Below are 24,408 nucleotides of genomic sequence, written 5' to 3'. Positions count from 1 at the left end.
ACCCTCCACCTCACAGGCCAGCCCTGTGTTATGATGTGTGTGTGCATGCAGCTGTGCACGCATGTGTGAAGGGAGTTAACATGTTGCAGTGGGCTCTTTTGTTCTGGGGGTGCTCGCATTCACTGGCCCTTGGAGGAAATGTTCCCAGACCATACAACAGGAAGCTGAAAATCGAATATGTGTGTATATTTGTCTGTGTGTGTGTCAGCAAAAAGCGAGACAACCCGGCTGTTGAACACAAACACAGACATTAGAGTTGATTTAACATCCGGTTATGGATTAACCCTTTCATGCCACCTTTGTCTCCCTCAGGGTTCGGAGGCAATGGAGGATTGTGTGCAGGGGGCGCTCTCGTCGCTTTATCCTCCTTTTGAGAGCACGGCGCCACCCCTCCTCTCCCAGGTACGTCCCACAATGATGCACACACACACCTCATATCCAGTCTCGCACATTTACAGTAATAAACAGGGGAATATAAATAATGCAGATTCAATTAAATGATATGGGGATGTTGGGAGCATGTGGGGAAGGCGATGCTATGTGCAGATAACGTTACTTTCCCGAGATATAAACTGCTGCTGGAAGCCAACACAAACAAAAAGCAAGATGGTCAATTAAAGCCAAGCCCTCTTCCTCCAACCAGGAGCTTCACATGACTTGTTTCACCAAAAACCAAACACTATTATGTAACATTTACAGGGCAGTTAGCCAAAGGACTGTCATGATAACTTTTGTTAGCTGATAAATCATTACAGATATAATTGCAATAAATGACATTATTGTAATTTTAAGATGATTTAATGCCACTGATGATGATGAAAAAAGCTAAGGAAATGTCAATAGATCTATATATTTATAATTATCATAATTATCTGTGTTTATGTTGTAGAATTTTTATAATTTTTAAATGTTTTTTTCCAGGAGAATTGATCTGTTGATCCTGTCAGAGCTGATCACATCATATCAGATCAGATCTATGGATGAGAGGAGGAGAGACGAGTGAATGCAAACTTTTAGCAGCGCAATTACTGATTAAGTTTCTGCTGCTCCATCTGTGCCCAGAGTATGCTCTACACTCTGAGTTTGTGATGCAATGAAAAACAAAGCTCCAAAAATATAAAATCAATAAGTGGTGGCAGATGTTTTGATCGTGGCCGGCCACCACAAATGAATGTGAATGTTGAAGCATCTAATCTGCTAATGTACTGACTACAACTGCATTTACTCGAGTTTTCTTCTTCACTTTTGCATATTCATTCAGGTCTTTTCAGTCCTGGAGTCAACCTATCAACACGACAGTCTTCGCTACCTCCTGGACTACTTCGTTCCTGCCAAGCACCTCCTGCACAAACTGCAGCAGCACGCCTGCGTGAGTCCCACATTGCAAACACTGCGGATGAGAACACACACATAGCTGTTTAATCAGGAGCAGAATCAGCTGTCAAGTGCAAAAGGCACAGTGTTAGGAATCTGTCAGCTGTTAGCTTTTTGATACATTTTCATGTGTGAGTTTTGGTAAAGCTGGTTTTCTACAGGACAACCAATTTTCAACTCAGCACATAACTATTAAAAACATTTTCTGTCCATCTCTGAAACCCTACCGATGTTATGTGTTCTGTTTGGTTTATTGTCAGACTCTTTATTAGACTCTTTTCTCTCAGTCCACTTGAATTACAACATGCTCAAAGTTCATTATGGGATTTTTGCCCATTGACGCCAAAACAAAACAGCCTACCCCTGCTTTAAGACTCACAGCAGTCATGTCAGTCTCAGGTCTTTTCGAATCTAAGTGTCAAGTCTTCAGCCTTGGATCACAGCATCTGGTGACATGAAGACACCAGTGCGAGGAAAAGTTCAAGGCTTTAATAATTTGGCACATGTGTGACCCTAGTACAGTTACTCACTACATTCTGGAGGGTCGAGTCTGCTCTAAAACTCTAGCCGGCCGGTAAAATTAGTGAAAGTGACTGGTGAAACTTGAGATTTACCAGCCGCTTTGACCTGCAGACAAAAGGACCACCTCCTTTTTTCTGCCTTGGGAGCTGCACTGAATCGACAGCTTACTGAAACACAGTGAAATAAAGCATGAATAAAAGAGCTCTGGTTTTGATTTTCAGACTCCCACATGCAAAAGGAAATGCACGGAAATATGATACTGGATACTGAAAGTTCCACTTTGTGCCCTCACATCGCTCTCTTTGCACTTTCTGCCTCGCACGGATGAAACAAGACAAACAAATGAGATGCAACATGTGTTTAAGTCAAAGCTCGGAGGTTTATACTGAACAGTATTCCTTTTATTTTACTTTCCAGCACACAAACACACAAAGATAAACACACACACTGTTTAGACCAAGCTCAGAGGCTCAGAACCGTCTCATATTTCCCTTTACAGTTTTCCTAGACTCGCACACACACATGCCACGGCATTGTGAGCAAACGATGTTTTCATTGTCGCTTAGTGGAGTTGCCTGGGACGGGAGTTAGACTGTGAGTCATGACAATAATTTCTTCCATATGTGAGTGCGTTACTGCTGTGAGAGAAAGAGAGAGTGAGAAGCGGTGGGAGTCAAAAGAGAGAATGAACATGGCTTTCATTCAGTGCGCCGGCGTGTGCGCGTGAAAAATGAGAAGATGCTGGAGGTTGCAGACTATAGTGGACTGATTGAGGAATTTCTTGTGAAACGGGAGGCGCGTAAGACGGAGCAAACACTGGGGTACATTGAGGGAGAAGTGGGAGGAGGGCCAGAGGACGCTGGGAGTTACAGAATGTGGACTGACTCAACGCAGACAAACTTTTTAAGAGGGGAAAAGTCACACATGCTCTTTAATATCCACCCTGACAGCCATCAGGCTGTCGCTTCAGCAACGGAACAGGAAAGCATCAACCGTTTTAGGACTGAGCAAATTGTCATGATTTCATTCATGACCTCAAGAAAGTGCTAAAAAAAAGTTTACAATTTTCTTTTTTCCTGTAACATTTTTTTTAAATAATGAGAATTCTAAATATACTTTCTGGACAGTTTCCCCAATTTCAGGATATCTAATAATAATTAGATATATAAAATAATAATAGTTTTTATCTTAAATTGTTTTTACTGAAAAATGTCTGAAAATGGTATAAAAAAAATGGAACAAAACAACAGAAAAAAAGAAAGGTAAAGAAACAAAAAAATGACCTTAATAATAATTTTGTCACATAATTATAAATATTTAACTATAAATGTGTTTTTTCTGTAGTTTTTCTCTTTTTTGCCCTTGACATTGTTTCCTATAGCTTTTTTCTTTATTCCCCAGAGACATTTTCCCTAGCTTAGAAAAAACAAATTTTCTAAATCTACTAAATTCTTGCAATTTGTCAAAAATTTCTTACCAACTTGGTTATGGCTTTTTCCAATGTTTTTGAAAGAAATTGCACCAATTTGCTCTTGGTTCAAAGGTTTAAATAATTGTAATAGGCAGCACAAAAAAGTGATGCTCCAAAGGGTTACAGGAAAGAAATTGAATGAAGGACAGAGGCAGAAAAGGGAAGACGAAGGAGAGGTCGAGAAAGGAATATAATTTGATCACGTCTCGTGAGTCGGGAGGGCATGAAGGGGGGAGGGAGCAGCCCCGAGTCAGTCGATTAGATGTGGATGGGAACACCAGAGAGAGGTTTTGGATGACTTTTATACCTCAGACTGCGAGAGAGAGGATATAGATCTGACACAGGATTGATTAAGAGGGGAATAGCGCATGGAATAAGGTATTTTTTTTCAAAATAGATCAGTTGATAGAGCGAGGATCACACTAGGGGCCTTCTATTCTTCACCTCAGTTCACAGTTTTAGAGTATATGTGTGATTTTCTATATTTAGACTCATGTAGTTTAGCATGCTGGATTTAGATTGATTTTCCTCAGCCTTACCTAATGTGTTTTCCTCTAATGAAACAGCAGACTGTTCTGACAGTGGCTGGCTGTTGTGAAGAGTTGGTCATCTGCATGTTTCTGTCTGACTCACACTGCCTCTCTGCAGCCATCCAGAGTCTTCTCACTGTGTCATGCCAGCTAAGCACTGGAAAACACTGCGTGAGTCACATGTCTGACATTTGTATGTGGTGCTGGCTTTTGGCCAGTTTAGCAGTGAATAGTGTTGACTGGTGCGTTATCGGTTCTAGAAATTCGACTCATCTGAAACAACCATGCAGACAAGCTCTGACTGGCTCATGTGGGCTGTGGTTTGTTTGCAAGATTGTGCGTGAGCATTAAATAGGATAGCGGGGACTCTAGAGGCGACATTTCTAAAGGGCAGACAGTGCACCACACAACCTAGAGAGGTACAGAGAGGAGATTTAATATCATGCAAATTAAGGTTTCATTTTTATTAACACATTTAACACGCTATCTTTTGTCTTCTTGTCACAGTCTCAGTACCTGGGCTGCCTATTCCTTCACTCCGGTTGGCCACTGTGTTTAGGCGAAAAAGTGGTCGTACAGCTCTCCACCCTCGACTGGAGGATTCTGCGCAGTAATGACTTTTACCTGCAGGTGGTGCCCTTCTCTACGCGCTGCCCTCGGCTTGCCCTAAAATGTCTAGCCCCTGGGGGGCGTACCGTTCAGGAAATCTTGGTACCCGAGTCACAGCACCCTCTTGTGTTCACCACTGAGTGGCTGCACTGCATCAACAAAGAACGTGGCCACAAGAGAGAAGGTAAGGAAAGGATTACCTGTACTGGTGGTTCTCAACTGTTTCTTTGCTAAAATGATACACACTGGGTCACAGACCCCACGTTTTTGGTAGGATTTTGCTTTAGGGACTTCCATCTGAAAAGATTTTGGTTGTTGGATATGACAAAAACCAGAATTCGACACAAATCAACTGCAGTAAAGGATAGTGGTTCCCAACTGGTCCAACCAAGGATTTTGTTCATAGTCAAGGTCCAAACATAAGATAATGTTCAGTTTTATTCCAAATTCAAAATAAAGTTTGTTTTTTACAAACGTGATCTGTGACCCACTTTTGGACTGAAACCCACCACTTGAGAAGTACTTGTTTAGGAGATACCATGAAAGGAAGTGAAACCATGATCAGAATAGTCACTGTTATGACTATTTCTTACATTGGGCTCACTTCCATAGTGAATTCAATGGTGAGAATAAACTATTCTCTATTTTTCTGGGGGCGCCTGGAGTTCCTTCAAAGATCCCTTGGGGTCCACCTGGTTGAAAACCACTGACATATACTCCATTGACATTTTCTTCTTTCATTTTGTTACTGTTCATAGAGTCTTCTTGTTATTGGGTTTTTTCGGCTAAGGGTCTGGAAAGGTCTCCACTGAGGTTTTTCTTAGGTTTAAGCCATAATTATGTCTGTAATTAGGTGTTCAAGTGACTCTTTGTAGCTTAGCCAGGAAGTAATGACTGTGAAGAAGACTACACTTAAAAACAGGGGAAGTGAAACAGATGGCAAGAAGAATTTTATGACCGAGGCATGGTATGTGGAAAGGCAAGAAGACAATGGAGAGATTTATGAGTGTGTCAGCAGGTGCTGGATGGTCAGAAGAACAGTAAAGCTAAAAAAAGAAAGGCAGCAAAAGTTTATTTCCTTATTATGGTTTCTTTTTATATTAAATAGGAGTTTTTTTTTGGGCTAATGTATACCCTCAATAAACATATAAAATTGACAGTCCTCTCTCATCTTTGCACAGTTGGAGGTGGACTTGACACCTGCCTGGTCAGTACATGTGATGGTGTGGTCCGACTTCCTTGGAAGGAGGTCGTCTACCCAAAGTTCATCCACGACCCTTCTGAGGAGCTGGGCCTGATGTCAGGCCACGAGGGCTCTGACCGCCTCCCCAGCGAGGGGGGCAGCAGCCTCGGGGGCTGGGGTGGCTCATCCTCCGGAGAACTGGACTCTTGGTCCTGGGATGAGGAGGAAGATGATGGTTTACCACCAGACGGCTTGGACTCTGAGCCTGGGCTTTCCCGGCGAAGGCGTAGTGAGGATGGGCTTGGGCGGACGGCAAGGCACCCTCAGCTGGACGGGGACTACGTGGAGCTGTTGGAGCCCAGATTGGGGCCTGATGGGGGGGTTGACACAAGGCAGAGGTACCTGGAGATGCATGGGATTTGTAAGACCAAGACTTTGCCTCTGTGCAGGAGGAGTAAAGCCATCAAACTCCGGAAGGGGAAAGCTTGGGGATATGGAAGACTGGAAGGGTCAGGAAGCTTTCGAGCTGTCCTTGGTGCCAAAAGAGACGTAGTTACCCCAAAAGGTGATATTTTACCAGCTCAGCCTCAACAAGAAGTCAGTGAATCTGGCAGAGGGAGGCGGTCTTACTCCTCCTCTGTCCACGACTCTGATGAAGGAGATAAAACAAGCAGAGACTCTGAGGGCCTGGAGAGCCACCGGCTTTATTTTGATGGCGCGTTCAAAGAGAGGAGGCCCGGCGTGGGCAAGGAGAGAGACAGTAACAGCCTCACGCAGGCATGCAGAGACAGCCACAGAGGCAAAGACTCTGAGAGCAGCGACAGTTTGGTCGCAAATGACTTAATGAACCACAAAGTTGGACATATTATAGAGGGCCATTCCGATCACGGGTCTCATTCAGACTCTGTTTTTGAGGATACAGATAAACCACTGAGCGGAGACAGTGATGCCACAACCCCAACATCAGACGCACCAGAAGGACTATTTACTGGAGTTTTAGAAAGAGGAGAAATTACCAGCAGTGGATCTAAAATCAAGAACTCATCCAATCCAAAGGTGACAGCGGAAAGGGATGACGGAAAGACTGAGGACAGAGTGTGTCCCAGAGGAAAGGAAGTTAAAACTGCAGGATTTAGAGCACCAAGGTACTGCTGTATTTCCTATGAGCATTCCTTCTTTATGTTTGCTTTCATTTTCACACTTCTTTATGAAAGTACAGATCAGTCACACTTTGGTGCAAACTCTGCTCATAACGTTTAGTCTGTCCAAACTCACGCACATATAGACCTCACACCAGGGATACCCAACTTGCTTTGCTTAAGGGGCCACTTTGGCAGAATGACAGGAGGCCAGGGGCCCGTCACAGCAGCCGCACTGATGTATGAATTTAGGATGTTTCTCAGATTTAAGGACATTTTTAGGATTTCAGGACATTTTTAGAATTTAAGGACATTTCCAGGATCTAAGGACATTTCATCGATTTTTTGGACATTTCTCAGGTTTTAGGCCATTTCTAGGGTTTTGGGATATTTCTAGGATTTCAGGATGTTTTAATGATTTTAGGACATTAGGGGTTTAGCTCGGACCTCTGTTGCAGAGTGCATGGGATCCCCCATTGGCACTTACTTTGATTTTTTAAAAAAAGCTCTATTTTTATACAATTTTAAGCAATCTGGCACCCTGTGAATTTTAAAAGTACAAAAACAATTCCCAATGTGATTCACTTTATTTTCACTGTGAGTTAAAAAATGATTAGGGGGCCATGCGGCTCCCTATTGAGGGCCAGCTTTGGCCAGCTGAGTTGACAGTAAGTTGAGTATTACTGCCTTACACCAATGTTACAAAAGACACCTTCTAAAGGACATCATGTCCAAAAGAAAGTCTTTCCTAAAGTGATATAAAATATTAACTGTGTTGCACCTCATTAGTACCTTCCTGTGCTTTGTCTTTAGGAGGAAAAGGAAGGGAAAGGGGGCCAGAGGGAGGGCGAGGTCTGGTGGTCGTGCACACCAGAAGGGATCAAAACAGCAGGGGAAAGGTGTTCAACCAAGTCCCACCACCTCCTCTGATCTGAAAAAGCTGCCAATCACAGAGGAGAACCAATTGGAGCAGAGAAAACCCGCAGACGAACCTGATGGAGTGCCACCTTCAACTAATGAGGGGACAGAGGACACAAAGAAAAGCAGCACAGGTCTGAAGAAAACTGAATGCATGAACCACAAGTCCTAAAACACCCCATGGAATATTGTCTTTAACTTTAGCTTTTCTCAACAGAGAAAGAAGCTGAATCGTTGCCTGTCTGCAATGGCCAATCAGGCACATCCTTACTTAACCACTCTAATGAGGAGGCGGGGTCAGGAGAGACATGTCCCGACCAACTCAATGGTGTTACATCCAGAGAGCCTCCCTTGCTGAGGGAACTGGACACCGAGCTTCTCCAGTCAGGGAAGCTAAAGTTGACAGGTAAGTTACTTTAAGTTTTTTTTTGTGTGTGTTTTTGTTTTACTGGTTAGCATTCAGCCATTGTTTTTTGTTGTCATCGACGTGTACACATTGGTTGGCTGGTAGTTTCTTACACCTTAATGTAGAATTAGCACAATTTGTCATAAGTTGCACTTCTTTTCAGAGTCACGAGTCAGCCAAATCTTAGCATACATACATGATACACATATTGCTAAGTTTAGTTTGACTTCAGTCTCTGGGAATATCAATTTCTTTAATGTCCATCTCATATAAAAGTTCATAAAACCACAGAAATCCTAGATAAAAAGACAGACCTTACAAGTTTAGATCTTGCTTCGTAATCATCACATATGGAACTTTTTCCTCTGAACTAAAAGTAATCTAGTAGTTTACATTTGTCCTCCATCCATGTCCTCTCATAATCCATAGTAACAATGCAAACAGGAACAGTCAATAGCTAATTCTGCATGGTGCAAATTTAAATACCTGCTAAAAACAGACCTCAAGGTGTAGCCCAAAGTTTTCTTACTAACTTCATGGCAACTCATTACTTCCTGCTGCATCCCCTGAACCATTATGTGAACGGCAGCGCCAAAACTAACATGATTATATTATAAAGATGTGCAAAAAACTGACAAGCTTACATTCTATATATGTAAAAAAAACTCCAAAATAATCAAAAACAAATAAAACCAATTCCACAGGCTGAACTTAGTCCTCTCTCAGTTCTTAACCTGATGCCTCTCCACCGCAGGTACAGTGGACAGGCTGGGACGCGCTCTGGTTGTCACAGAGACGGATGCATCGGAGGAGGGCTTCTCTGAGGAGGAGCTGGCCCGGGTCTTGGCCTGTTACCACAGAATCACTCGGTAAGACTATGTTTTTCCTACTTTACGCGTCCCTTCGTCTCATTTTCAAAATGCTGCTTCTGTTTAAACACCACATTCTCCTCTCTCCGTCCATCCTCATCAGGCCTGCAGCCAAAGAAAAAGGTCTCACGGTGTTAATGGACAGCAGACGCTCTCCACCCTCCACCCTCTTTCTCTCTGCGCTTAAATTGTTCCAGGTGAGGCCGAAAAAAATATATATTGTTTAGCCAAATGTGCTAAATGTTTGTGTTGCTCTAATTTGTCCTGCAGATGTGATGAAGTAGCTCAAACACATGTGTTTGCCTGGGCGTGTGTGTTTTTTGTCTTTTCCAGGTGTTGGTTCCTGGCGGCCTTGGATCTGTTCTGGTTTTGGTGGAGGAGCAGCAGGAGTCCCTTTCTTATAATGTGGAAGGAGCAGAGGTGACGTCACACTAATCATGTTTGCAGTTTATGAGCCGACACACTGCACAGTGTTTTTCTTTAAGCTCACAGTTAATTTTATGACTTTTATTTGTACGTTTAAATGTTAAAACAAAGGTAGAACACCCACATGGAACTTTGTGTGGGAAAACATTAGCACAATGAAAGTTTTCCTTCATAAATGCAGGGATAACTGCTCATATACAGAATGCAAAATGTTCAAGAGCAAATCACATTTCCAACAGCTTACTTTGTTTCTAACTCCTGCTAAAATGTGATGGATGTTGGCTGCTGTTGGCTGCAGCGCACATTCACATTGTTCCTGAATCTAAATGAACCTCATTTCCACACATTTGACACATCTAGAGTTTGCAAATAACTCTTTTTTTACCGGCAATTCATCTCATTGCTTTGCATTGATCCGCAGAGATCTGTCTTTCACACACGCATGAGAAATTGTTTGTTGTCATGTGGTTTGCATTTCAACCTGGCAACGTTGAGAGTTTGCACTTTAAAGGGAAATCCCACCCAAAAAAAATGTTAACAGTTGCCGGAACTGCATTCTCTGGCCCATTTTGTTGTTTGTTTGCAATTAGTTTTATTGCTGCAGATAAATTAACAAATGGAAATGATGCAAGAGTTATAAATGTTTTTGCCTGCTCGGCTCTTTCTAAAAAAAAAAGGGGGGGGGGGGGGAGAATCAAGTAAGAGGAGTGCTTTGTTCAGTCTATTTTATATAGGGATATTTGCAACCAGTTAAAAGACTCACTGAGATTTGAAGTCTCTTTTTTGACCTAGTGATGGTTGACCTAGCTATGGCCCCCTGTGGCCCCCCTTGGAGGCACCACTGCCTGCACTTAATTTGTCCCCCTTTTCCTGTTCTGTCCAGATCCATATGGTGCGAGGAACAGGGATCCTTCAGCAATATGTTGACAAGCAACAGCTGCTCAAAGAGATGGATGGAGACTTTACACACTGTCACTCAGACTGGCTCGCCTTCAGACTGGTGAGAATTGTTTTTTAAAAAATTTCCATAGTAGACTCACTCAGCCGAGGCGGACTGGTTTACTGACCTGAGCGTGTGTTGAAGTGGTTCTGAGGAAATTGAACAGGAAATGATCACTTCAGGCAGTTAAGATGGACTGATAACTATGCTTTTGCAAATTATTCAGATTTATTTTATTTATTTGAACTTGGGCCATTGTGCCACGGAGTGAATGTTGCAGCCTCTTAGCATGAGTAAAATATATTTATATACACACATATAGACGGCTTTCAATATAAAGCATCACAGCTGGAGCCTATAAACCCGTGTCCATTTTAGCGTGAAAAATCTGCCATCTGTTTTATTTTTCAGTTCTAGTGCAGCACTTGTGTAGTTCTTATTAATTGTTGGTAACTACTGAGTTTTGTGCACCGGAAGTTTAACATATTACCATGAAAAGTGAAGGAGGCGAGTGGGAGAAAGTGAATTGCAGACATGACAGATAAAAGGACGCTGGCTGCCCGGTGGTGGTCGATGATTTTAGAAAATTTTGATGAACTGGGTGTGGAGGATAAATAAAGGAAAGAAGGTCTGAGAAGAATCTTAATGGCTTTTTCTTCCCTAGACAGTTTATACTTCTTTATCCAAACAGATGAAAACATTTTCCTGTCCCCATGCACTTTGTCTGACCTCTCTCATGGATTTTGAAAAAGCGGAAAGAAAGAAGGGATTTGATCAAATTTATACACTACCCTGTGTCTGTTTACATATTGCTGTTTGTGTTAAAGGTAATTTGATGGTAAAAAAAATACTTTTTTCTTCCTTCAGAGCCTGGAGAGTCTCACAGAGCGTTGTGAAAGCGCCCTCGCACTCCTCGGAGAGGCACTGCAGTCAATGGACACTGAGCCAATGCCAGACAACATCAAGGTATAAAAATCTAACATGAGTTTTTATTTTTGGGGGGGATTTAATACTCTGTCATGTCCCATCCACTTTAGACGAACTTTTGCTCTTTAAAGTTCGTCCTTTTTTACTCATGGACTTCATGTCACATTATTGCAGCCTTTCTGATTACGTGGGTTATAAATATATGTGTGTGTGTGTGTGTGTGTGTGTGTGTGTGTGTGTTATATAAAATCCTTTCAATGGTAGCTGCTTGGTATGTGGATCTATTCGTTTCAACTCCGACAGAAGTCTAACATGGCGTGCTTTCTAGCCTCTCTGTGTCAGTGTACCAGTGATTTAATGACACGCGATTGTCATGTGCGTGTCACAGAGATGCCAGGGACATATTTCACCGTGTGCAGTTTGATGATTCTCCACAGTAACATTAATAAACACGCTGTTCTTCTTCAGGCTGTTCCTCTGAGCATCGACAAACACAGGCAGCTCATGGCGAGCGTCCTGGCCGACCAACGCTTAACCGAGCCACAGCAAAGGGGCGGGGCCTGGCTCGCAGGACTCACCAACAGCGCATCTGGACTGGCACAGAAGTCACCAGACTGCAGGTACTAGAAGCCAAATGCTTTAAGTGCACTACAATTTTTGCTGCTTTTTTTCTGTTTATTTTCACAAATTTTGTTTCCCTTCTTGCTGATTTGAGACAAAACGTGTCTTGTTGTTGGGTATTAAGGGACTCAGATTACTGATAAATTACTCATTAGTATTAGAAGTTAAAAAATAAAGTTTTTTAGATTTTTATTTACTTAAATGTAAGCAAACAGGCAGTTATTACCTTAAGTTATACCAAATCAAAAGGCCTCCAGAAAATGCACATATTTCTGACAACTGAAATAAATATATAGTATTTTCAACGATATTATTGGATCATCATAGTTTCCCAGCAATACTGTGAGCGAAAAAACGTCCCATGATCTCTAAAGTTCTCACCATCATCTGGCTAACATCTTTTCATATGCCATTTCTTTTATTTGCAGAAAGATAGAGATAAAGGCCAAAATAGAATAGAAAAGCCCGACGGATCGCACCCATTTCTACCAGTCCGGTATCTTTCGTGACAGTTTACTGTTTCTTTCCATAATGCTGTCAAACACTTTGAATAATAAACAGCCTGTCAGTGGCAAAAACAAACAATTTTAATGGATGTAAAAAGATGGTGTAACCACACCCTGGGTGTTAATATTTCAGCCTTTTTGTCTTGCTCAATACTGGAATAGTTTCACTTGTTCCTATTAGTCACTTGGACACAAAAGCATGGGAAAAAAATCACGTCCACATTGAAAAATACCAACGTTATCCTTTAAAAGACAAATTTAGAGTCATTACTTACAGTAGAGGTGTGTGTGTCTGCATTTTTTTGTTCTGATGCTAATGAGAGTGTATACCACTAGAATATACATCAGACAGAGGCCTATTGAAGTAGGACTATTTTAAATACAAAGACGTCATGACAAACACAACAATTCTAATTGGGCAAATACTTAGACATGCAGAAACCACCTCACACAAGCAGCTCGGTCCCGGGGGGCACAGAAGGGATCTGCATGTCCTTTGCCTCCTCAGCTCTTGTATTCGATTGAGGGATTTTTTTTGTCAAAATGAGTTATAGGTTAAAAATACTCCTCATCGTGAAAACAAAGTTGTTTGTTTTCAGCCCCAAAAAAATGAAAACCAGCCGGAGGAGAAAAGGAATGTGAACTTAACATCAAATGGAGGACAGAGCGGTGCCGCTTGTTTGTTTGCGCCCGACTACAGAACTAAAGATGATCTAAAGACTGCTGTATTTGTAGCTGTTCGTCTCATCCAGTAATGAGTTTTGGCTCAGTCAGTACAAGAATGAGGCCAAATACAAGTATAGGCTGATTGCTGATTTGATTCCTTTTTTGCCCGGCAGTTGGTCTGCAAAGCTTTTTTGTTTTTCATAATTACATCATTCCTACCAGCCAAAACATGTGAGTTTTTGGCAAGTTCTCTCTGTCATTAGAATAGAAATAAACAAATAAACTTCTTGCTCCTATTTATAAGTAATTGCCTGGTAATTTTTTACTTTTTTCCTATCAGGGCTGCTCTTGCTGCAACCTCTAAACTCTACGACAGCGTGGATGACGCCCTCCACCGGCTCGTCCGAGTCTCCAACCAGAGAGGCCGTGACCTGGAGGCTCTGGGACGACTAGCGGGGCTGGTGGACAAACTGGAGAAGGTATGCAAGGAGGAAGAGTGTGGTTTTATTATGGCTCCATGCCGGCAACAGCCTTGGCATAATGTTTTTGGGAAGTCCGTCATTCCCATTCTCGTGACCACAGTATCTTAACGCTTTGAGGGAGTTTCTTGGATTCAAAAATGAGCTGATTAGATTTTTCATGGTCAAAGGTCAAGATCCCTGTGACCTCGACCGTCTCATTCTTGTAAACAAGATATCTCAAGAACACCTTGTGGGATTTTTTTTTAATTATGGCACAAATGTTCACCTGGACTGATTAATATAGCTATATATCAGAATCAGAATCAGAAAAAGATTTATTGCCAGGTATAGTTAACACAATACGAGGAATTTGTTCTGGTGGGTTGGTGCAACATAAATATAGAAAAAGAAAACAGATAAAATAGAAGATACAAATATAAAATATAAAATATAAAAAGTATGAGTCTTACAGTGCAAAACAAAACAAGTAACACAAGTAACAGTGTAACAGTGCAAGAAACAGAACCATGGAATTAAAGTATATATATAATACATTTTTGTGGTCAAAAGGTCAAGGTCAAGGTCACTGTGACCTTGTTTCAGTCTCTTTCTCCTGAATGTGATGTCTCAATAACACCTTGAGAGAGTTTCTTTAAGTATGGCACAAACGTCCATTTTGACTGAAGGATCAACTAATGTGAATTTGGTGGTCAAAGGTCAAGGTCACTGTGCCCTTGTGTCCATCTCATCGTCTTGGATGTGATATCTCAAGAACACTTTGAGAGAGTTTCCTCAAATTTGACACAAACCTCCACTTGGACCCAAGATTTAGCTTATTAGATTTTGGTTGTCAGAAGTCCTCATCTGTCTCATGCGATATTTCAAGGACACCTTATGGGATTTGTTTTTTTCAAATGTGGTACAAACATCCACTTGGACTAAAGGATCAACTGATTAGAATTTGGTGGTCAAAGTTTAAGGTTGCTGTGACCTTGCATATGAAAAATTCTCACAAAAATGATATCTTCAGGACATTTTGAGGGAATTTCATCAATTTTGGCACAAATTTGAACTCATGAACGAACTGAATTGATTCAAAATTCTAGTTTCGTTTTCACAGACCTGGCAGACTATTAGCAGCTGCTCAGTGTCCAGCAGTGCACTCTGCATGACGTATTGTCACTGCTCTGACTCCACCCGTCCTCCCTTTTTTCTCCGCAGTTCCCAGCAGGGATTACCTCGGAAACTCCCTGATTTGCTGTTTTGTGTCTTTTCGAAGATATGCTTCTTCTTCACAACAAGACAGATGCCCAGTGCAATATAGTACACTGGTCAAAGAAAAGATGTGATCTCTCCTCCATATCTCTTTCCGCTTCATGAGAACTACTCCCCTCCTCCGCAGGGTTTCTCTTCCCACGTCCCTCTTTGTCCCCCATGTACAGTAAATGCCTTGTGTCCTCCTCTCACCCCCTCTCTCTATCTCTCTTTTACCCCAGTGTGATAAGGAGATTGAGCAAGTCCAGTCACAGCTGGAAGACTACAAGGACCCGCCTCTGTCCCTCAGCAGACTCTCGCTCAAGCAGCAGAAATTCAAGACATTCAGAGAAACAGCCAATGTGAGAGTTACTTTTTGGTATTTGTTGAACCTTTTGTGCAGCATAGAATAGTCTGCATTTATGTATACAGTTCTTTGCATACACAGTGTATATTATATGTTAGATTCAAATATGTATTTGGCTCAAAAGCACAGTATGATTCTTAGAATTAAAGCCACTATAGGTCAAATTTGAAATTTCTTACTTTGGCGCCGTTTAGTGGTAGTATTAAAAATAACACGTAGGCACATGGACTGCAGCAATTTTCACCAGTAGTGACTCATTTTGCGACAAACATTAAGTTTGCCCATCAGAATAATTCTGAAGATTATACGATTACATAAAACTTCAACACATTGTAGCTTTTAAGCTCATTTATAATTAGGTTTCCATTGCTCCAGTGCAGAGCAAATTTTAACCTGTTTTTCAGAAAATTGGCAAAGGAAAACATGAATTTACGTGCTTTACCATCCACTAATGTTACTGAATATTGGGAGTTGGTTCGTTGAGATAAACAGTAGGTGGCGCTAACTCTCCAGTCAGATGCCATTATACTATTGCACAAGAAAAGGATGCAAAAAAAGAAAAATGGATGAAGACCAAATGAGTGCACACTATGCAATAAAAGTCACTGGAGAGTTTAGAGTAATAAATTTACAAAGCAAAGAGTACACCTCCTCCTACCAAAAAATGATATATACACACACACACACACACACACACACACGCTAACTCTCCAGTCAGATGCCATTATACTATTGCACAAGAAAAGGATGCAAAAAAAGAAAAATGGATGAAGACCAAATGAGTGCACACTATGCAATAAAAGTCACTGGAGAGTTTAGAGTAATAAATTTACAAAGCAAAGAGTACACCTCCTCCTACCAAAAAATGATATATACACACACACACACACACACACACACACATATTACTTACAAGCTGAATTAATTAAGCAGTCAGATAAAAATGTGGCTTCATTCAAACTGTCAAAGGTTTTGCTGTTTAAGATTTACTTGGTCTGGTATATGACCAAAAACTTATTGTAGCTAATGTTAGCTAATATTCTTATATATTATTATAATATATTGCATAGATATTGATGCATGAGTGACATAACAGAGTCTCTGCTTGCACTTCTGTTTCATGTTTTAGCTCCTACCATCAGACCTATCCTGTAATTACAACTTGTGGTCAAAGTGGAATCTGTTCAGCAGATGTTGCACTGGGTAAAACTGGACATGTTATATAAACTGCAATATTACATTGTTTTTCTATTAGTTTTTCTACCCCTGTTTAGACAAATGGGCTGAATAGCACAACGTACTGATTAGCAGGGTTATTTTCGAGGGCTAGAAATGATGCAGTTTGCATTTTTTCAGTTGTTTACGTGATTTTGAATGAGATTTTTTTCCTTCTGGAACTGAATGCAGAGGTTTTGGTTTCATCTCGTCTCTCTATATGGAGGCACTCTAACGACCTCCTTGAGAACAATTGGATTATTAGCCCCGCAAGACCCCTAAGCTACATGTTACTCTCAATTACTACAGAAATACTTCAGGAGTCAATAACTAAAATGTAAACAGATGTGTTTTGAGCCCACTTTGCCGTTCGGTGGTATATTTCGCTCATTCTTGTAGAAGTTTTGTCAGCTCGTTCCCAGCAGAGGCGGCTGCCATTATTCCATTCATTATTTCCCGAGTGCACGATTGTCAGGTCTCTACAGTAAACACTTGAGGATTTTCCAGGCAAAGACCTCACAGCGGATCTCCCTGATTCCTTTAGGATCTGCACAGCGAGACTCTGTCGGTGCTCAGTGATTTGGAGGGATGGTGCGAGATGGACTGGGTGGGCCTGAGTGACGTCCAGATCCGACTTCCTCCGGTCAGGGAGAAGCTGAGAGACATGTCTCACTGTCTGTCTGACTGCTGGACCACCCTGGATAACACACAGAGGCTGTTGTCCACACTGACTGAGGTAGGAAACTGTCTCTCACGCACACAGTAAGTTATGATTAGGGATGCAAAACATTGGATTTTTTGGTCAATAACCAATACTGATCAACTTCTCTGTAAATAAAAACAAATTCAATCCGAACCCTCTGACTGAATATAACTCTTTATGCCTCTAAGAAGGTTTTTTGGGGTTGTTCATCCACCCATCACATTTTTGTGAATGCAAAAGCTCAACAATGCCTTGAGGGAATTTCTTCATATTTTGCTTAAATATTCACTTGGACTCAGCGGTGAGCTGATTACATTTTGGTGGTCGTAGGTCAAAGGTCAAGGTCTCATTCTCTTGAATGCGATATCTCAAGAATACTTTAAAGGAATTTCTTTAAATTTGACACAAATGTTTACTTGGACTTAATGATTAGCTGATTCAAATTTGGTGCGTAAAGGTCAAGGTCACTGAGACCTTGCCTCTATCTCATTTTCATGAATGCAACATCTGAAGATGGCCTTGAGGGAGTTTCTCCAAATTTGGCACAAACATCCACTTGGACTCAAAAATGAACTGATTAGAATCTGGTGTTTGAAGGTTAAAAGGTCAAGGTTGCAGTAATCTCATGCAACATGTTATTGGCCATAATTCAAGAACCACCTTGAAACTGTTGTGCTTTTATAGATCTTCTGAGTGTGAAGCACCCAGTTTTAGCAAACATGGGTGTTAGACTGTGGGTGCAACTTGACCGGTGTGCAGAGGCGTACAGCTATGTGCTGGTATATCTAGTTTCATTTTCATTTATTAACTTATTTATTTTTTTAAAAATGTGTTCAATATTATGTATATTCTTCACACATACTGGTATATCTTTCAGATATGTCGCTTTGTTATCTATGCTGTATCATTAATTAATGTTTTGTCAAAAAAATAAAAAATAAATTATAATAATCGGGTTTGTCATATTGGCAGAAATTAGCACGTTGGCCGATTCTGAGATGTCATTTTAAAGCCAATAATGGCCGATACCGATGACGTAATATTTTGTATCCCTAGTTATGATCACACATTAATGCTTTTAATCTTCCTAAAGGCAAACAAGAGTCATCTTTTCTTTCTCGTCTCCTTTGCAGGCCACCCAGTGGTGCGAGGTGGTGTCCTCCTCCTCCTCTTCTTCCCCATCTTCGACCTGCCCTTTGGCGTCCCTCCCTCCCATCCCCCCGTCTCGTTTCCAGGATGCTCGCTCCTTAGCCATAGAGCTGGGCGGCGGGGCTCTCTTGGATCTCTGGACCCAGACCGTAGAGCGCTACCAGCGGACTGTAGCACAGGTTAAACCCCGCTTCCTTCAGCCGGATAGAGCGCAGAATCAGGGTCAGGGCAAGCCAAAGACGCCGTCCGCCAGCAGCCTTTGGGACCTGATGGGTCCTGAGGGGGAGGGCGACTGGGGACTGGGAGCTGGAGGAAGTGAGGGCGGGCTGCAGTCTTGGGGGTCCCTGGCATCGCTATTCAGACCACAGACCTGCTCCACACTGAAGATAGGAGAGGAGAAAGGGAATAAGAAGGAGGGAGCAGGGGGCGGAGGGGCCGGCGGGGCTGGAGGAGGGAAGTTCCTGCAGAACCTTCTGAATCCGGCAAAGAAAAGTGTGAGTTTGTGCTTTGATATTAATTGAATATCTTGTCTGTCTGCTTATCCTCAAAAATACCCTCTTTGAGGGGCTAAAATTACAAGAATAAACTGGAGTTTTTTTTATTTCAAAATCATCATTAAAGCTGCTATTTTTTGTTTTATTTATATGCTCTGAGCATTGTTATTATTATTATTATTTTTTTTTTAACTAGTATTGTACCAAATTAGTTAAGAGGTAAAAAAATCATTATAGTCATGTTTATAACTATGTCCTTCAACTTTCAGCCCACAGAGGCCCCGCTCCCTCCCAAACCCCCCAGGAAGCGCCACCCTAGCTTTGACCTCCAGGCTCTCCTGGCTCCTCGCAGAAGCACGGCCACCCCAAAACCTGCTGAGTCACCAGTGGGCGGGGCGAGCCGCAACTCCCCGATGTCCTGGCTGGGCAGACGGGCAGTAGCTGACCCAGTGATTACCACTAGCATGGCTGCAGCCATCCCTGGATGGGGCTCAGGGGGAGGTGGAGGAGGAGGAGGGGTGTTAATCAGAGGGGTGGAGGTGAGCAGCAAGGAGGTGGTGGACCATACAGGGTCGCCACGGCAACACGTGCTGCTCGGGAGGACTGAGAGGGAGACCGGGACAGATAGAGCTGGATCAACGGCGCAGAGGTATGTCTTTTTACTTCTTTTTCTTTTTTAAGTTTCTATAAGAAGTCCGTCTTGTGTGTGTTTTGCTGTGTGAGAAAATAAGCTGGAGAAGCTCTGAGTTGGCTGAAAACTCCAAAACAAGACCAACATTATAAATTACATTAAGAAGAGGAAAAGCTGAGATGAAAGGGAGAAGAGATTCATCCTTTTTGGGATCCTTTAAGTACAGCTGAAGTCTGTTTCAGAGCGATTTTATCAGTCAGCGTGCAATCTCAGATAATTTTATCATTACTAACTGTTTGATCTCTGGCCATTGCTTACTGCTATCTTCACTCCCACTTCTTTTCCGCTTCTCCTCTGTCTCCCATGTTTGTTTGCTCTTTTGCAAATTTACTTATCCATTTCCCTGTCCTCCTTATCACATCTCCTTGTTTTTCCGCAGTAAGCTGTACCTGCTCTGGTGTCGGATGCTGAGCTCAGAGAGGCAGTATGTGGCCGTCCTGAAGGGGGTAGAAGAGACATACCTCCCCTTACTGGAGCTCTCGGACACCCCGGCCTCCATCAGGGGGAAGGCAGACACCCTCTTCCCCAACTGGGCCAGCCTGAGCAGCTTTCACTCACAGAACCTGCTCCCTGCCATGGAGGGCGCTCTTGTGCAGAGCTTGTTGCAACAGGACTGTTTCAGCAAATATGTAAGTTGAGGAATGTTGGGAAAAAAACATTGTTTTTAAAATCTTGACCTTGTTTATGTTGGTTAAGCTGTTATCAGCATCATGTTTGGACAAGATTTGAACAGTTTAAACTAAGAGTCCCAGGACTTTCTGGCTTGTGGCCCATTAAAAAAGCAGCGGGTACTTGCAACCCCTCATCACAGCCCCCGCATGTCAATGAGATATGAATCGTTCCACTGAAGGTTCATTTTTATAGATGCCAATTTCTGCCAATCAAAAAAAACAAAACAAAACATTATTTCATCATTGTACTTTACTGAAGAAATCTTTTATGTAGAATTTTGAGACAGTTTGAGTAAATAAAAGTTTTCTTTTTACTTTTGGGCAGAAAAAGGTTAGTTTGGAAACAAAGATTTTAAGTCAAACCTCACAAAATCATGTAAACGTGGCACATATTTTGTTGAAATTTGAATTGTTTTAAAGGAATCCTTTTTTTGTGGTACATACATAGAGACATGCAGACATTTTATACAAAAATGTTACAGATTTTTACTCCAAATTGACTAGAAATGGCTTGGAATAAACCTTTGTTTCCTTAACTTATTTATTTTGCGATCAGTTTAGATTTAAGGCAATAAAAAGAACCTTTTTTATAGAAAATTTTCTATTATGTTCCGCCATTTATATTTATTTTTTCCACATACAGCGGGAGCAGTTTTTGCAGTATTCCCACTACATCAGGAGCAAACCAGAACTGGACTCTCCGCTGGTCACACAAGCTGCCGACTTCTTTAAGGTAAATCTCATCATGTTGCTGTGGTCTAATCAGATCCTTGAATCTTTAAAACAACAGCGTGTTGTGCCCACAGAGATTACATCAGAAGTGTTTGAGTTCAACCCGTGTCTTCTTGCTTTTCTTATTCCAGTAAACATAATTTCAATTAAAGAAAAGTGCCCTCCTTTCTCGCTGATGATCAAACATTCCTGAATCTCCACATAATAAGAGTGTCAGGGTCATGAGGTTTTTATTTGTTTATTTTCTTCTAGAAAATCAGTTAAAACCACAATGTGAGAACATCATGAGTAATTTTGGAGCACATCACAAGCACAAAGCAATTAAAGTTGCTTTATTCAACGGTTGCTGCAATTAAAAATGAGCTGTATACAGTAAAGCTAATTACATGTTTAATGTACACTAGAAAAGCCAATTAAAGGCGGATTATAGGGAAAGTAATTTGAGCTTGCAAGCTACAATTAACTAAAACTAATGCATCGACGGCATCGTGAGATTACTAAGAGGACTTTACAAGGAGAGATCACAGTGCTTAAGATCTCATTCAAGTTGTTGAGTGTTTTCATAAAGGAGCAGACTTTCTGAGGAGGCACCACCAGGAGGCGGTGTGAGCTCATGTCGAGTCAAGCAGCAGCTTTAAAACAGCTTGTGGATTATGGCTGCAGGAGGGTTTATGGTTATCGTGATGGACGTGATGATGGCGATCATTTTGGGGATGGCGGTCATGATTGTTATGAGGATGATGACGGGAACAGCACATGTGGCTACTTTCACGTGGTTTCTGTGATGAGTGGAAAGCCAGAAGGAGAATGGGATTTCATAAAGAAAGGAACAGATTGAGATGTCATTATGTTTGCACTATGTTTGCATTTCCTCGGCCAGGAAATGACATTAAAATCAAGTTAGTTTGAGATATAACGACCACAAAAAATGATTATCCCAATGAAAAATGTCTCATGTGACAGACAAAAAAGGCTCATCATCAAAAACAGATTCCGTTTGGTTTGCTGATATTTGTTTTTTTATGTATTGTGATGTGTAATTTTAACTATTTATGTTGTGAAATATGAAGCTATGGGTGCAAAGCTGTTTTGTAAAAAGTTTAATTCGTAACCATAAAAAAAGAGAAAACCTAAATATGTTTGTTCTTTCATTTTCACTTATCAAAGGCGTAGATTTAGGGGGAACACAGGGGACACTTGCCCCTCAATATTTAGAAAATATACATTTTTTAAAAATTTGTGCACTTAAAAAAAATCACCAGAATGCAGGAAGTGTTTGATGTGTTTTTCTGTTTGAGGACCCCCACACACCCTTTTTTCCCTTTTTTTTTCCCACCTTCAAAATAAAACCTATGCCCTTGCGTCTCATTACACATAATATATATTTCACATTAGAAACACAAAAACATAGTGGCTATGTCTGTACTTTCCAGCGACTTTCAAACAGCCTTCACACACCTGTCGCTCAAACCGGCCGTAATTATGCTCAACTTTGAGCCTTAATAACATTTAACCGGTTCGTTGTATAAAAATCATCATCCATACCAGTTGTCATGAATGTTGTTATTAGCTATAAAGCCTTTTTTTAAACAGACTGACTCACTTTTGGAGCCAGCCTCAAGTGGCCATTCAAGGAACTGCAATTTTTAGCACGTGATTATTGGCTTCATTTTTTAGCCCCCGAGATTGTCGCTTGGTCTAAATTTACCCTCTTTGGTCTTTGCAATGCATTATGGTAGATAAATCTGGGTCAGTATCCATATTTTACACTGCCTTTTACTGTGGGTTATTTTTATGCGCTGTATAACATATCTTCTGGTCTGAACATTATGTTGAGACTCCAAAAGAGAAATCTAGGTCTAACTTTTACTTTTCCTGCAATGTCAATCTTCTCTCCCCTCTCCTGCAGTCCAAACTCCCCCCAGCCTCCCCCCTCTCCCCTCTCTCCTTCCCTCACTGTCTCCAGGCTCCCACTCAGAGACTGGAGCAATACTGCGAGGCTCTGGAGGAGCTGGGAGGGATAAACCCAGCCTCTGACTCCGCCCTCTCCATCCTGAGACACGCCCAGCGGCACGGCGAGGACCTCCGGGCCAGTGACCTCATCGTCGGATGTCCGGTGAGAACGCCTGTCCCAGTTTATGACTCCACAACTGTGAATCAAGTCCCACTTTCTTCTCTCAGAGGGGAAGAAACTAAGTCATTTTGACGAGGTCAGGCAGCTGGGAGAGATGGAATTGTGTTGCTCGTCTGCCTTTCATTGAGAGTTCATTATTTACATTTTTTTGCTCAAAAAAAGGGAATTAATTAGTATTTAGTAGCATTTTAAAAAGGTCAAATGCTCTTAAAATGCACTTCAAAGGAATCTTTTGGACGCGGAGTTCATATAATAACACTAATCAAAATCCTCTTCCATTAGGAAACATGAAAACTTTTAAATGTGTCATTGTAAAATCCAGGGGAAAATAATACAGGAGCAAACCTTTTTGCTTCTTCGAATTGTGGTTTGATTTTTCTATGAAAATCTAAGTAGAAAAAAAATTGTCCTTTGGGAGACACACCAACTTTTAAGTGTGCAAACCTAAAATCCAGGAGAAAATAATTCACCAGTAAACCGAAATGCTCTTTGGAACTGTGTTGCTTTTTTTGATGAAATCTAAACAGAAAACATTTAACATCGAAAACATTTAAATTCCCTCTAAGAAAACACCAAAACTTTTAAGTGTTTAAGAAGATTGTATTGTGAGGTTTGTTCATCACAAAGAGACAAAGTTTACTGTGAACTGCATTAACCAACATGTTTTTTCATTTGGAAACATGACAACTTTTAGGCGTGTTGATGTAAAATCCAAGAGAAAATAATGTAGGAGCAAAACCGCTGTGCCTCTAGAACGTTATTGTGTTTTCTTTTTTAGTGAAAATCTCAATGTTAAACAACTAAATTGTCTCAAAGGAAAGACAAATTTAGAGGTGTGTGTGTGTCAAGGAAAAATCTAGAGATAAAATAACGTAGGTGCAAACTGTTATACTGTAATCTGAACATGAAACAATTTAACTGTCTTGAAAAAAACAACTTTTAAAGTGTCAACATAAAATCCAGGAGACAATAATGTAGGTGCTTGGAATCATGGGGCGGTTTTCCAATGACAATCTGAACATTAAACACATAAATTACCCTTAAGGGAAGACAGCAACATTAAACTGTGCTGGTTTAAAATCCAGGAGAGAATAACATAGCTGCAAACCATTCTGCTCCTTTGAATTGTGTTTTGTTTTGGCTTTTTCAGGGAAAGTTATTGTCTTTAACTTGCTCAAAATTTAAAAAATAAAAGAAAGTAGGAGAAAAGACAGACCAATAGGAAGACAGTTTGGTACCACTTTGTCAGTTCGTATGGATTTGACAAATACAGCTTTAACCTTTATCAAATTGTCAGAAAACACCACATCCACTTGCCCCATACTGTGCCACTCTGACACAGCAGTGTCATTCAGAGCTAGTCGTGACAAACGTTTTACTCCCACACACACACACACACACACACACACACACACACACACACACCATCC

The 24,408-nt window shown here is 41.3% G+C and overlaps 1 protein-coding gene across 1 annotated transcript in view; it reads left to right on the top strand.

Annotated features, from left to right (window-relative positions):
- Window positions 1-24,408, top strand: part of arhgef40 (Rho guanine nucleotide exchange factor (GEF) 40) — a 49,774-nt gene that overhangs the window by 11,577 nt on the left and 13,789 nt on the right. Inside the window, exons 2-21 of the mRNA XM_042511909.1 lie at window positions 313-402; window positions 1,262-1,369; window positions 4,405-4,690; window positions 5,688-6,834; window positions 7,642-7,880; window positions 7,964-8,152; window positions 8,907-9,021; window positions 9,125-9,218; window positions 9,355-9,441; window positions 10,331-10,447; window positions 11,255-11,353; window positions 11,783-11,934; window positions 13,448-13,586; window positions 15,065-15,184; window positions 16,949-17,140; window positions 18,241-18,750; window positions 19,020-19,399; window positions 19,821-20,070; window positions 20,756-20,845; window positions 22,754-22,960. Coding sequence (XP_042367843.1) covers window positions 313-402; window positions 1,262-1,369; window positions 4,405-4,690; window positions 5,688-6,834; window positions 7,642-7,880; window positions 7,964-8,152; window positions 8,907-9,021; window positions 9,125-9,218; window positions 9,355-9,441; window positions 10,331-10,447; window positions 11,255-11,353; window positions 11,783-11,934; window positions 13,448-13,586; window positions 15,065-15,184; window positions 16,949-17,140; window positions 18,241-18,750; window positions 19,020-19,399; window positions 19,821-20,070; window positions 20,756-20,845; window positions 22,754-22,960 — 4,611 coding nt within the window. The remainder of the gene's footprint in view (window positions 1-312; window positions 403-1,261; window positions 1,370-4,404; window positions 4,691-5,687; window positions 6,835-7,641; window positions 7,881-7,963; window positions 8,153-8,906; window positions 9,022-9,124; window positions 9,219-9,354; window positions 9,442-10,330; window positions 10,448-11,254; window positions 11,354-11,782; window positions 11,935-13,447; window positions 13,587-15,064; window positions 15,185-16,948; window positions 17,141-18,240; window positions 18,751-19,019; window positions 19,400-19,820; window positions 20,071-20,755; window positions 20,846-22,753; window positions 22,961-24,408) is intronic.

Source organism: Plectropomus leopardus, chromosome 23, assembly GCF_008729295.1.
Source record: "Plectropomus leopardus isolate mb chromosome 23, YSFRI_Pleo_2.0, whole genome shotgun sequence".
NCBI lineage: Eukaryota > Metazoa > Chordata > Actinopteri > Perciformes > Serranidae > Plectropomus > Plectropomus leopardus.
Note: the sequence above shows the minus strand (reverse complement) of the source record. Positions and strands in the feature narration are given on the sequence as shown.